The 14,273-nt window shown below is 36.1% G+C and overlaps 1 protein-coding gene and 1 pseudogene across 1 annotated transcript in view; both read left to right on the top strand.

Annotated features, from left to right (window-relative positions):
* LAMA2 (laminin subunit alpha 2) overlaps nt 1–14,273 on the top strand; it is a 500,973-nt gene that overhangs the window by 322,044 nt on the left and 164,656 nt on the right. Inside the window, exons 29-30 of the mRNA XM_077775991.1 lie at nt 3,565–3,689; nt 10,698–10,784. Coding sequence (XP_077632117.1) covers nt 3,565–3,689; nt 10,698–10,784 — 212 coding nt within the window. The remainder of the gene's footprint in view (nt 1–3,564; nt 3,690–10,697; nt 10,785–14,273) is intronic.
* On the top strand, nt 1,202–1,297 carry LOC144241614 (U6 spliceosomal RNA; annotated as a pseudogene).

Genomic DNA, 14,273 nt, shown 5'->3' with positions numbered 1-14,273 from the left:
AAGGGAACGTTTATCAGAGAAAGCAACATTTAAAATGAGAGCTGAAAGGAATAGTTGCTAGCCAGAAGAGAGAAGGGAAAAACATTCCATCACAAGAGATTTGCATACAAGAAGCCCCAGAGGAAAAAGAGAGCATGGGGTAATTTGAGAATTTCAGATGGTCCTATATGACGTTAGCATAGTGTACAAAGGTTTCAGTGGCTAGAGGTAAGGCTGGGGGTAACCAGATAATAATGTCTTTCATTCCATAATAGAGAGTTTTTAATTCATCCTGAGGATAACGGAGAACTAATGCAGGCTTTCCAGCAAGAAAATGGCATGGATTGATAAATTCCATAGTATGACCACTTTGATTACACAATGGGAAATCACTAGGTAAAACAAAAACAAACAAACAAACAAAAAACATTAGAAGTAGGATCTTAACCTAAATTCTCTCCTAGTAAGCCAGGTAAAAGATGAGAGCAGCCAGATAAAAATCATAGTGACAAGGAAGTAAAGAAATAGAGAATAAGAGAATCATGGAACATGATGATCAAACAGGTTCTGTGGAATGAGAGAGGCCTTGAGATTGCTGGCCTGGGTAATTACGCAGATGATAGTGACTCTAGATGAAATGGGCAATTAGGTTTAAAAAGAGATGAGCTTAATTTTTGACATTCAATTTCAAAGTGCTTTTGTGTTACGCAATACGATCTATCCAGGAACCATTTGGAAATGTAAGCCTAGAATTCATCCGAGATATCTATCTAGGCTGAATATATAAAATCTAGAGGTTTTGGCAAAGAGGTGATAACTAAAGTCATAGTAATGGATAGAATCACCAATATAGAATGCGTAGGGGAAAAAAGAGAAAAAAAGATGAGAGCCAAAGTTAAAATCAAAGACCAATCTTACTGAACAGAAAGGGAAGAAAAAGTCCGTGAAACAGTAGGAGAAAAAAATCAGCAACCTAGACTAGTAAAGAAACCATAGGAAGAGAAAAGTTCAAAGAGTGGCCAGAAATATTAGCTGCTGCAGAAAATTCATGTATCATGAGGACCTACTATTGTCAGTAAATTTTGATTTATCAACAAAAGTCTTATGAGTGAGCCTAGAGTTATAATAAAATCAGGAGCTTTTTTAAATCATGGAGAGCTAAAGGGAGCTAAGGAAATAGAAATCAGGAATATAAACAGTGCTTTTAAAGTGTTTATTGGGTATGCTCACTTTAGCAGCACATATACTAAAAAATTGGAACGATACAGAGAAGATTAGCATGGCCCCTGCACAAGGATGACACGCAAAAAATGTTTATCGGGTGCCTGGGTAGCTCAGTTGGTTAAGCCTCTGACTCTTGGTTTCCACTCAGGTCATGGTTTCAGTTTGTGGGTTTGAGCCCTGCATCAAGCCCTGTGCTGACAGTATGGAAACTGCTTGGGATTCTCTCTCTCTCTCTCTGCCCCTCCCCCACTTGCACTCATGCATGCACATGTGCACACCCACACACATTCTGTCTCTTAAAATACATAAATAAACTTTAAATAAATAAAATAAAATGCTTATCAAAAATAGTCCCTAGCCTTCAAAGATTGGAAGCCCTGGAGATATTTTTGAGCTATGAAAATCTTGAACCAACCTCAAGTCCTAATGGGAAAAAAGAGCAAAGAAGGAAAAAACATAGATACTAGAGAAAATGGGGAGGTGGTAAGGTAAGAAATCCAGTTTAGGCAGAAAGTAGTTTTAGACAAAGGACAAAACACCACTTCCCATGGACTGCAATGAATTTTAAAGGGATGGAAAGTAGTGCAAGACCAATGATGAGTCTTACAGGAAATTGAGGAAACACTCAAGTGAGTGCTTCCTTTTCTCTGAAAATCTGGGGCTATCATCTGCTGAGAGAGAGGTGGAGAATTAGAGTATTTGAGATTTGTATGCTATTATATAAGAAACTGTATCCATTTTGCATTATAATAAAATGTATCTGTAAGTGGCATAATGTATTTTCAAATATAGCCCCCCATGGTAATAACCAAAACAAATAGTAGCCTAAAATTTATTATGATGATGTCATGATTTCACCCTAGGAAATAGCAGAAACTCTGAAAAGAAAAAAAAAAGTCTATAGAAGCCCTAAAAAAGTTACAATTCCATGGCAATGTCTATAAAGCAAATGACTTCAGTTACTGTTTGTTGTGAATGACCACACATACCATAGCAAATCTTTTCTGGCCATTAGAAGACACATGAAAAATAAATATGTGCTTCTTGATGGACTGAATAGAGCCAAGAGCCCAGCATATGAGTTCCGGGCCAACTTCAATATGGAGCCCATAGGTGTCTCTATGGCCCCAGCAAAGCTGGGCAGATCAATTCACTAACATATACAACGATTACCGACTTTTTTTGCTTCTCAACTTTTCTTTTGCTATTGTTTATAAGATATCATCCTTCTGGTCAAGCTAAACCGCAACTCCTAATTCCTCCGATTTCCTCCTTTTTTCCAACTCCCAATGTCAAATATCATGTTTCCGCTAAACAGCATTCAGTATTGCATTCCTGCAGCCATGTTTCTTATTTGCCACTTTTAAATTATCTTCCCAAAGTAGAAATAAATGAGTATAGGTTTGGATGTTATTTTACCTTTTTCTCTCACTTGATTCCTCTCAGTGCCTGGCATGTAGCTCTTCCTAAGTCCTTACTGCATGAATGATTGCAGTGTGTTAAAGATAATTTTACTTTATGAGAATTTTAATTACAAAACTGCATACTATTCTGAAACTAGTCTCATTTCCTTATGGAAATGTCTTAAAGCATATTACTTGAATACCTCTTATTATGCAGCCTGAAAAATAAAATATTGACCTGAGATTCCCGGTTTCAGATTGGGTCCCTATTTATAAGGAGTTATTCACATTTGACAAAATTAGATGAATAACATTCTTAGGGGAGTAACTAGGCTAACCTTTTCTTTTCTTTTTTCTACTGATGCCTCATAAAATATTTATGCTTTTTACCTTTGTTTGGTTTTAAAAAATCCACTGACAGGCATGCACCAAGTTCCCAAAGTTTTTAGTACTTTTCTAGCACCTTCTGGAGAAGACACATAGATGGCCAGATGATATAATCAATTTTAGAAATTTGTGAAATATGTTCCCCAGATTATAACAAGAGAAAAATTTATACAGAGATTGATATAAGAAAAAGAGANATATATATATATACATATCAGGGAGGTACCTGGGTGGCTTAGTCGGTTAAGCGTCCGACTTCAGCTAAGGTCATCATCTTGAGGTCTGTGAGTTCAAGCCCTGTCTCAGGCTCTGTGCTGACAGCCTGGAGCCTGTTTTGGATTCTATGTCTCCTTCTCTCTCTTTCCCTCCCCCACTAGTGTTCTGTCTCTCACAAATGAATAAACATTAAAAAATTAATATATATATATATATACACACATATCAAGAACTCTTTTAATGATGTGTGTGTGTGTGGTCACAGAGCACATGTATTTATAGGTAGGGAGCTGTATGATAAATTACATTCTAACTCTCATTAAATGAAAAACAAACTCTCGCCTTTCCTTTACAGAACTGTCAACATCACACTACTGGTGACTTCTGTGAACGATGTACTCTTGGATATTATGGAATTGTAAGGGGACTGCCAAATGACTGTCAGCAATGTGCCTGCCCTCTAATTTCTTCTAGCAACAAGTAAGATTGAGAAATATTACCAGATTTCCCAATCAGTAGCACCATCTGTGTAGCATACAGGCTTTCTATTTCTGTTTTTTTTTTTTCTGTGTAGACAAAATCTCAGTTTAAGACAGAATATTTTGGGGGCACCTGGTGGCTCAGTTGAGTGCCTAACTTCAGCTCAGGTCACAATCTTATGATTCGTGAGTTCGAGACCTGCTTCGGGCTCTGTGCTGACAGCTCGGAGCCTGGAGCCTGCTTTGGATTCTATGTCTCCCTGTCTCTGCCCCTCCCCTGCTGGTGCTCTCCCTCTCTCTCTTTCAAAAAACTGAATAAAACATAAAGAAAATTTAAAGAAGAGAATATTTTTAAACAATATAAAAACGTGACAAAAGTGGGCACATAGTCCTCCATGGTTTGTTTTTCCATTAAAACCCAGTCCCAACTAAATAATATGTATTGGTTAAAATTTAAATACTAATATTGACATAAGTTATGTTAATGACATAAATGATATATGTATACACATGCACAATTTTATACACTTTTATAAGGGTCTTGTATTTGCATGTAGTTCTGTCATAAACTCAGCTATGGGGAAGTGTTTCAGTGCATATCATCTCCCTTTGGAGAGAAGTATTAAGAAAATAGTTGAAAAAAATTGTTAAAGGAGGGTGACTTATTTTTATACTCTCAGAATCACAGCCCCTTTCTATTAAGATGGTCTGAGCTTGGTACCAGGGAAACATGGCCATAAGGGGAAACAAAAGCTAGACTATTTTATTTCAGTGTTGTCTGCACATTCTGCATTGGTTTATATATTGATAAAAAATCCTTTTTGTAAAGGCTGTCTATATTTTCTGCTAAGTGATTTATGGACTGCAGTCTCTACATGGTAGAACAGTGTTTTCTCTAAGAACTTGCTTTTGAAAAGAATGTGTGGCAGTTCGTTTAGAATTAGAATCCTGGACTCCGTATCTTGACTGCATAAAACCCACAAAACAACTTAGATAAAGAGAGGATTCCACCCGTGCTGACTCAGGTTTTTCTTCATCATTGGCCTTATATACATTCTGAAACATTTTCAGGTAAATTGACTCTCTTTCTTCTGCAAGCTCCTCTATTTTTGTTTAAAAGAATCACCAGTCTTTAATCAGATGTAAATTTTTAGGTAAGTGGGTTATTGATAAGGATAAAATACGTTCTTTTTGTTCACCCAAGCACCAACTGGTAGGTGTATGAAAAATAATATTATTTCTATTTTTCCTCTCTCTAATCTCCCTCTGATGACCAGATTTAAACAAAGAGAATGTTAATTATTTTATCATTTATTAAAAGAGAAAGTTAATTATTTTATTATTTATTAAAATGGGAGCCATTGGATTAGAAAAATTCAGTAATTGATAACTTCTTTGATGACAATCAAGTATAACATGTATTGAAAAGGCTCACAATAAAATGTCTTAAGAGAAGTCAACTTAAATGCAAAGAGAATTCAAAAGCACAAGACACCACCCTTGACTTTGGAAGCTTCAAGAACGTATTGGAAGAAGTAGTAACATTTATAACAGATCATGAATGGTGGATTGAAAGGTTTTTACTGGTGGAGATAGCATGAGATTATATGAACAAAAACTTAGAAAACAGAAAACACAGGCACGTTGAAGAACTAATAAGTAAGAAATTGGAGCGTGGGAGTTCAAATAGAATTCATAATTGCAGATGAAAATGAGTGAGGAGAATGGCGCCCATATTATAGAAATCCTTGAATACCAGTCTAAGAAATTACTATTTAATTGTCTATATAATGAAGAAACACTGCAAACTTTTAGTTAAAACAAACAAAAAAAAGGTTAATGCAATCAGTGCTACACTTTAGAAAGCCTGTTATGAGAGAGCTAAGTAAAATGATTTGAAAGAGGCAAAGAAAAAGGTGAAGCAATTAATAAGCTATTACACTAATTTAGACAAAAGATAATTAGAACCTGAAGGTAAGTAATAGTAAGAAGAAGGAAGATGAGGAGATAGATGGGAACAATGTTGAATGCAGCTCTACAGAACTAGTAGCTAATTAGATATGAGGGGTTCAGGCCAGTCAAGAGTTGAAGCCAAAGGTTTTGAGACAGGTTGACCTCAAAAATCGTAGTGCAATTAACTGAAATAGGGAGATCAGGAGAGCTACTGCCGAGGAAAGACAATTTATGTTCCAAATAGGTTAAAATTGATGTGAAAGATCTATCCGAATGGAAATATGCAAATAGCTACAGGAAATAGAAACATGAGAACTGGAAGGGCAGATGGAGGAAGAGATACATGAATAAATGAATTAAAATTGGATAAGATTTCCCAGGGTTATGTGACCCAAGGGGGAGCATGCGGAAAGAAGGAAAGACAGAATTAACCTACACTAGAGAAACCAGAAGGGAAAGAAGAGCCAAGACAGGAGCTGTCAGGGGGGCAAAGGAAGTAAGACCACATTGCAGTGGGCACCGTGGGAGAAAAGAGTAGATGCCCCTAATGGAGCCTGAGCACTTACAGCAGCAATTAACCATGAGGGTCATCGAGGAGTGTTGACAGTCCATAGTGGAAACAGACATTATGTTACAAGGATGTCAGTTTATCTCTAGGAAATTTCAAGGAGGAAAAGAAAGAGTGCTACCTTGATTGGTTAGCAGGATCAATAAAAATGTGTGTTTTATTGCTGTTTCTGTGGTTTATGTAATTCAAGTATATTTTTATGGAAAGTACCTTATAAGAATCAGAATGCCGAATCTTAGACACTAGTTCAGTGACTGTCAGATTTTATTAACTGCAAACACTATAAGAAATCATTTCTTTTTACATCATACCTTGGTGCACACACACACACAAAAAAACCCTTGTGTTTATATAATCTATATTTATAAACATATATCCAATAATTTTTCTCAATTTTATTCTGCATGATTAGAAGACATTTTAGTCAAAACCCACTAATATGATTTCCTGACCCACTAATATCACCACCTAAATCTTGCAACATTAATTGACAAAGCAAAGACCTGTGTATGGTAAGAAGAGAAGAGTTTAAATGCAAAGCAAAAAAACCAGCCAGGGCAAAGAAGAAAGGCATTTCTTCCTGAGATATAAAAATAGATTCTGAAATATAGATGGAGAATGCTGAGACACCTCTCTTCAATGACCTCCAACTGTGTAGCCAATGAAAAGTAGGGAGTATGGCATGGTGAATGGTTACTAACTCACTTCCACATATTAGTTTTTCAATATTTCTTACCAAAACAAATAGGACAAACTGTCAACCACTGTGACAGTGCAGCATTGCTCTGGGGTTTCTCACTGCCTACTCAGAGGAAGGTGAGGTATTTTTTTCAGCAGAGTAGAAGAAACCCTCTACCCTCTACAATCTGACCACCTTTCCAGGTGAATGCCCTCTCCTCCCTTCTACAATGATGCTACATTTGAGTCTCTTGCTCCTTGCCAAGCATGCCAACAATTTTTGCCAGACAGAGAAAGAAAAAAAATGATATTGCTTTCCTTATAATGTGTGGGATTAAAAAATAAATAACTCATAGAGTGTAGAGAGGTGGTTACCAGGGGGTGGGAGGGGTGGGAGATTGGGAGAGCTAGTTAAAGTATACAAATTTCCAGTTATAAGATGAATGAAGTCTAAGGATCTAATATATAACAGGGTAACTATAGTTGATAATAATTTATTGTATAATTGAAACTTGTGAAGTAAATAGAACCTGTGTTCTCACCAAAAGAAAGAAAGGTAAATATGTGAGGTGATAGATGTGTTAATTAATTTTACATATATGTATATCAAATCATCACATGCACACTTTAATTACATCACAACTTTTTTCATTTGCCCGTTATACTGTGATAAAGCTGAACAAAACACAAGTAGATGTAGAACATAATATCAGACAGTGAAAGTGCTACCGGGGAAAATAAAGCAGCCTTAGTGATTTGAGATACTTGCATATTATTGAGATGGAAACGACTGGGGTCCCCTCTCAGACACGGTGCTCACGAAGGTCTTCATGAACAAATGAGGCTTGTGCAGAGACTTGAATGAAGTGATGGGGAGAGCCATGTGACTCCCTGGAGGAAGAGACGTCCAGCCAGAGGAAAAAGCCACTACACTGGCCTGGAGACTGGCCCATGCTTGGCAGACAGCAAGGGTCCAGGGCCACTGGAGCAGACTGAATGGTGTTAGGGGAAGGGTGACAAGAGAGGAGGCAGGAAAGCTCCGGTAGCTTGTGAAAGGCCCTAATGGCTAAATGTCTTCCAATGGCAAGAGGTGGCTTGGAACCGGGTAATGCAGTGATGTTACTGATGGTAGCAGCAGTTTCAGGTAGAATGTGTGTGGAATGTGAGAGAAAGGAGACAAGGTTGACTCTGTGGTTTCTGGAAGAACAAATAGAAGTGCAGAGTGACCTTGGATGAAATGGGGGGAATTACAGACGACCAGGGGTATTTTTTGGAGGTGGGGAACTCAGTTTTTGATTTGTTAGTGTAGATGCAAAGGTTTTCAGATGGAATGAGATCAATTTAAGGGAGAGAGGACAGGACAAGATAGGAGAAATCTGAAGACTGAACTGGGAGACACATAGAGAGGTCGAGGACATGATGTATAAGGGCCTCCACAAAGGAGACTGAAAAAGAACAATTGTTGAACAGAGTAAAAAGGAGAAGGGGGTGGTATCCAGGAAGCCAATTCATCTCTGTAGTGTCCACAAGAATGACATAGACTAGCAAACTCTAAATCTTAGAAACTCTATTGAGGCAAATTTGGAATTAGCAAACATAAGGAAATATAAAAGATAGCCACCCAAGAAAAAGCACAAGGATTTAAGAGTGGCCCTGCAGACAGTATGAGCATTGAGTGTAGATGATGGAGTTGTGAGCAGAAAGAATCAACTCTATCTTCAAGGAAGTTATGATTCCTACCCCCTCCTTCATGAAGTCCTTACATATGACATAGGGAAAGGCTTCAATCCACCATAATATCATAACCATAATATCATAACTCAAAAAAGTTTATATCAGCTATTCAAGGAGAACTATAACATCCTTTCATAGTAATTGAGACAGATCTATTACTGTAAATGAATATAATTTAATTACTGTTGGGTCTCTAAATTTTCAATTGAAATGTCTAAAAATTTGTTTCCAAGTATCTATCTATATTTCTAGATTTTATATTTCATATTTATATATATAGTAGATGATATTCATATAACTAATATATATGAGTTTGAAATGTGAAATAGAAGTTTGTGTGTGTGTGTGTGTGTGTGTGTGTGTGCATGTGTGTATGTGTACAGATGCATTCAGCATCAAGCTTTAGCTTAAAGAGCTAAAAGCTTGCCAGAATATGTCAATTACGTGTTTGTGGCTCTATTTTGTAAAGGCAAAAAATAAATTTGTTGGATAGAGTTTGTGAGTAGTAGATCAATTTGCTCACCTATTTTTCAAAGGTTAGAGTTTATTACTCATTCATGTACTATTGATTCAGTGCACTAGAAGATAGTTAAAATAGGGTCCAAATGGCACCGGACCAAAAGGAGTTGTGGCCCTGGTCTATACACTATATATCTTTTTCAGCATAAACTTCTTTAGGAGACCAAGAAAAAGAATAGAGTTTGCAGCATTACCATTTTGTAACAAACACACATATATAGTTTTCTTTCTAAGTTCCCAGTGCACCATGCAGTGTTATCTAGTGGGAATCCTCTACTTATCCTTGAAAGAAGTTTGTAACAACCTAAAATTACATGTTAGCACAGGTTAGTTTTCAACTCTTGTTAAGTATTTCTTTTGTAGGGTAAGATGATCAGAAATCCTGGCAAACCCTGACTCTGCTCCACCGGTGTGGACAGGGCAAGTTATATTAAGACCTACTTCATAGAAAAGATCACAAAATTGTCAGAAAATCTTACTCATTGTCATGCAGAGTGCTTTCCCTTCTTATGCTAAATCACCTTACTTTGTGTTTAAAAAAAATTTAGTTTGAAATCCATAGGTAAATTAGAAAAGGCACTCTTATTTTAAGTGAAATATTTATTCACACTTTATGTGTTCAAGGGCTAGTGGCAATTTGGGTCAAGTTTTCAGAAAAAAAAGTATATAGTTTTAGGACCATTGTTTTTTACTTGAAAAATATTCAGTAATACTTATTCTGCTATCAGACAAATGTGCACGAATTCTAGTCATATTTTTCTTTCAATTCATGGGAAATAAGACACTTTTACTGGATGTTTAATATGGTTACTAATGTTTATGGTTGTTGTATAATTATTAAAATTTCAGAATGTTTACATAGTCAGTGTGAGGCATTGTAAATTCATTAAAAACCCACCATATTTTTTGTTGACTATTATGGGTAGTGTTTAGTTGTGATAGCCTACCCTTGAATAAAAACTTATAAATAATTATAAACGCAGCATTTATAACCATCCCAAGTTAAGTTTCAATCATCTAGATAATGGATAGAATTACTTAAAATTATTTTTTTTTAATTTTTAATGCTTGTTCATTCTTGAGAGAGAGAGATAAAGCATGAGCAGGGAAGAGGTAGAGAGAGAGGGAGACACAGAATCCGAAGCAGGCTCCAGGCTCTGAGCTGTCAGTACAGAGCCCAATGCGGGACTTAAACCCACCAACCGTGAGATCATGAGCTGACCTGAAGTCAGCCACTTAATCGACTGAGCCACCCAGATGACCCATTAAAATTATTTTTTAATGTTTATTTATTTTTGAGACAAAGTGAAACAGAATGAGAGTGGGGGAGGGGCAGAGAAGAGGGAGACACAGAATCTGTAAAACGCTCCAGGCTCTGAGCTGTCAGCACAGAGCCCGACATGGGGCTGGAACCCATGAACCAAGAGATCATGACCTGACCCAAAGTCGGATGCTCAACCAACAGAGCCACCCAGGTGCCCCAAGAATTACTTAAATCTATGAAATAAATAGGTTAAAAGATTTTTTACTGTCTTTTTTTTTTTTTTTCTGATTCAGTTTCAGCCCTTCTTGTGTCATGGAAGGCCACGATGATTACCGCTGCACAGCCTGCCCACGTGGATACGAAGGCCAGTACTGTGAACGGTAGGAACAGTCATAAAACATAGAGATCATACAATCACAGGTCACAATAGAAAACTATCCCTTATATTCACAGTTTATTTTCATTTTCCCTAGTAGTTCATATGATTCCAAAACTATTTTTACTTTTATATCTATAGACTTTCTCCAAAGAAAGGTGTTTATTTCCATCTGAGGCTTTTTCAAAGATTCCAAATGATTTCACAATTACATAATTTATGTTTTAGTGTATACATATCTATATATCTATATTTAGTGTACATGTATATGTCTAGTGTGCACATATCTACACATATGCATATTATCAGCAGTTAACAGTAATAAAAAGCTGGTTACACATAATTCTTATCTTAATTCACTGGAAACTACTGGCTAACTCTTAACTGTGTTCATGTCACTGTTCTGAGCACTGTGGCACCATACCACCAAGTGCACACATAATTCATAATATAAGTGTAACGAGCATTCTTCATTAGAACAACACAAACAATAAAGTGTTATTTGGTTCTCTTTTCCAGTAAGCAAACCATATTATTTAAATGCTTCCTCTCATCTTATTTTTTTAAGCTTTTTAAAAAGTTTTTATTTAAATTCCAGGTAGTTAACCTACAGCGTAATATTAATTTGAGGTGTACAAATTAGTGACCCAATACTTAGATACAACACCCGTTGCTTATCACAAGTGGATTCCTTAAACCCCGTCATCTATTAACCCATCCCCCCACCCACCTCCCCTCTGGTTCACCATATTTTTTTTCTTATAGAATCTGATAATGTATTTATGTAGCTATTAAATAGAATACTAACTATAATACAAATGGTAAATTAAGAACCAATTAACCAATTTCTTGTGTAAATTAAGAAACAATTTCAGACTGTCTAGTTAGGTTGTAATTAGTACCTTCTGGGTCCATATTTTCCATAAGATCTTGGATATTGAAGCTTATCACAACCACTTTTAGTATGTTTTAGGTATTATCTCCAAAGTAACTAATATTAACTACCTTATACACACGTGATAATTTGCATTAATTGATACCAATATAAAGCTTTTATTCATGGACATGGGCTAGCTTTACCAACTTAGCTAGGACCCATTTTCTCATCTGTAGTATCAGAATAGCTTATGTTCTACTCACTTTACACTAAAATTGTGAAGATCAGATGTGTAGAGGATACTGTTGGTGCCCTGCCTCCATGCCTACATGGAAACCTCATCTCCCATAAGAGGGGCAAAAATGATTAAGAATTTACCCCACGTTCCTCCAGTGGCCCATAGCCAATGACTAGTGTGGGAGTACAGAATCCAGATGCTTATGCTTATGCTTATAGTTATTCCAGAGCTTTCTGTGGAATTAGGCTAATTCCTAATACCCTTGTTTCCTTTCTTTTCTGTGTCTTGCTTGACCCACTCCTTTGCTGGTTTCTTCTAGGAACACTTCCTTAAATTGTCAATCTCTTTGCAAATATAAACTGATATTAATTAATTAAATCATCACTCATTTAAATGCTTTCTTTTGGGGGTGCCTGGTTGGCTCAGTAGGTTGAGCATTTGACTCAATTTTGGCTTGGGTCATGATACCTGAGTTGTGAGATGGAGCCCCACATTGGGCTCTGCACTGAAAATGGAGCATATTTAAGATTCTCTCTCATTCTCTCTCTGTCTCTCTCCCTCTGCCCCTCTCCTCTGCTCATGCTCTCTCTCTCAAAGAAAAAAAAATTATGGGACACCTGGGTGGGTGGCTCAGTTGGTTAAGCATCCAGTTGCTGGTTTCAGCCCAGGTCATGATCTCATGGTTCATGAGATTGAGCTCCATGTCAAGCTCTGGGCTGACAGTGTAGCCTGAATTCTCTCTCTCCTTATCTTTCTCTGCCCCTTCCCTGATCTTGCTCACACTCTCTCTCTCAAAAATAAATAAACTTAAAAACATCTTCAAATTTAAAAAAATTAAAAAATAAAAGTCTTTTTATATAACCAGCAATGGTTGTGTTAATAATGCAAATAATAGATAACGAAATAATTACAAACCTAAATTTTATAAATTCCAGTGAAGCTTCTACAAGGTTGCAAAATATATTTCCAAATACTTCTATATGCGATAACTCTAAACAGAATCTCCACTAGTTATATACATATATAGATATGTATATAGTACATTCACAACTTCCATGCCAATAGAAATTAACAACTAAATAATTCAAAGCAATACAAAATCCAAAAATATTTCTATTTGTTTGGAGATACGTATAACATTTGACTATATATATTTGTAATACCCACCAGTATGCTTTGGTATTCATGGTTAGGCTAATATTGATTTCATGTCCTTGTAAATATGAGTAGAATGATGACTAGAAGCATCCCTGGACACCAAGGGTATTATCTGTGGTAATTTATAAAAAAAAGAATGTTCAATAGTATACTACATTTATAAATTGGAGTTACCATTATCTATGAAAGCATGTATACAGAAAAGACTGTAAGGGTGCCCTGAAATGACAATTACTGTCATAAGGCAAAGTGATTATAGAAAATTTATTATTTTAATATCCATTAATATTTAGTCAATAGGAGTTGACAGTTCAGATAGTATACTATCAGAAGTGAATGGCTTGAATTTTTTTCACAGTCTCAAATGTTGTTACAGCTTTTCATTCATCATCTCTAACATAAATGATCAAGTTATATTTCCCTGAAAAATTGCTTTTATTCAGCTAAATTAAACCAAAGGTCTTGCTTAAATTTTTATTGTAACTTTCCAAAAAAATTTGTTCCACTTCTGAGAGTTTCTTAAATCATTTGAATCACCTTATGACCTGCCTAAGCTCATCAGCTCAGGTCTAAAATTGCTTATATGTCTTGAATGTTCATGTAATATAGAAACCCCTCCCTGTGTTTTATCTTTGGTATTTCTGTAATAAATTCTTTGAGCCTTTAATCAATCTGGAACTGCTTAGAGTAGAATTCTTATACCTGCAAATGGTAAGAAATCATTTAAGTGGACTTACTTAAATAGTACTTTTATGGAGCATTTACAATCTTGCATTGAAAATAAAATAACAATTAAAACTAAAATCTAGAAAAGCCTTGTTATAGATACCTTTTCTTTTTTTGCTTTGCCTTTTCTAATCAGCATGAGATAAATTAACACTCAGAATCAACTGTGCAAATTTCCACACTCCCAGGCCACTGAAGATACTTCAGGATTGTCTGCCTAATTAATGTTCATAATTTTTGGCTTTAGCCTCCTACTGTCTCTCAACTTCCTCCCATTCTTGTCTCTGCAACGAAAACTCTGGGTGTTGATTATATTAGCTGACCATATATTTATTGTCCAAACTGGAAGACTTTAAAGAGAGACAGGAAGTGGGTTTTTTTAAATTAAATCAGGGCAAAAGTTATGTGTTACCCATACTGGTTGACCCAGGGCATATGGTCTTAGAGAGCATCTCATACTCAGGTGAATGGATGTATGAATGGGTGGAATAGTC

Source organism: Crocuta crocuta, unplaced genomic scaffold, assembly GCF_008692635.1.
Source record: "Crocuta crocuta isolate KB4526 unplaced genomic scaffold, BGI_CrCroc_1.0 scaffold25, whole genome shotgun sequence".
Classification (NCBI taxonomy): Eukaryota; Metazoa; Chordata; class Mammalia; order Carnivora; family Hyaenidae; genus Crocuta; species Crocuta crocuta.
Note: the sequence above shows the minus strand (reverse complement) of the source record. Positions and strands in the feature narration are given on the sequence as shown.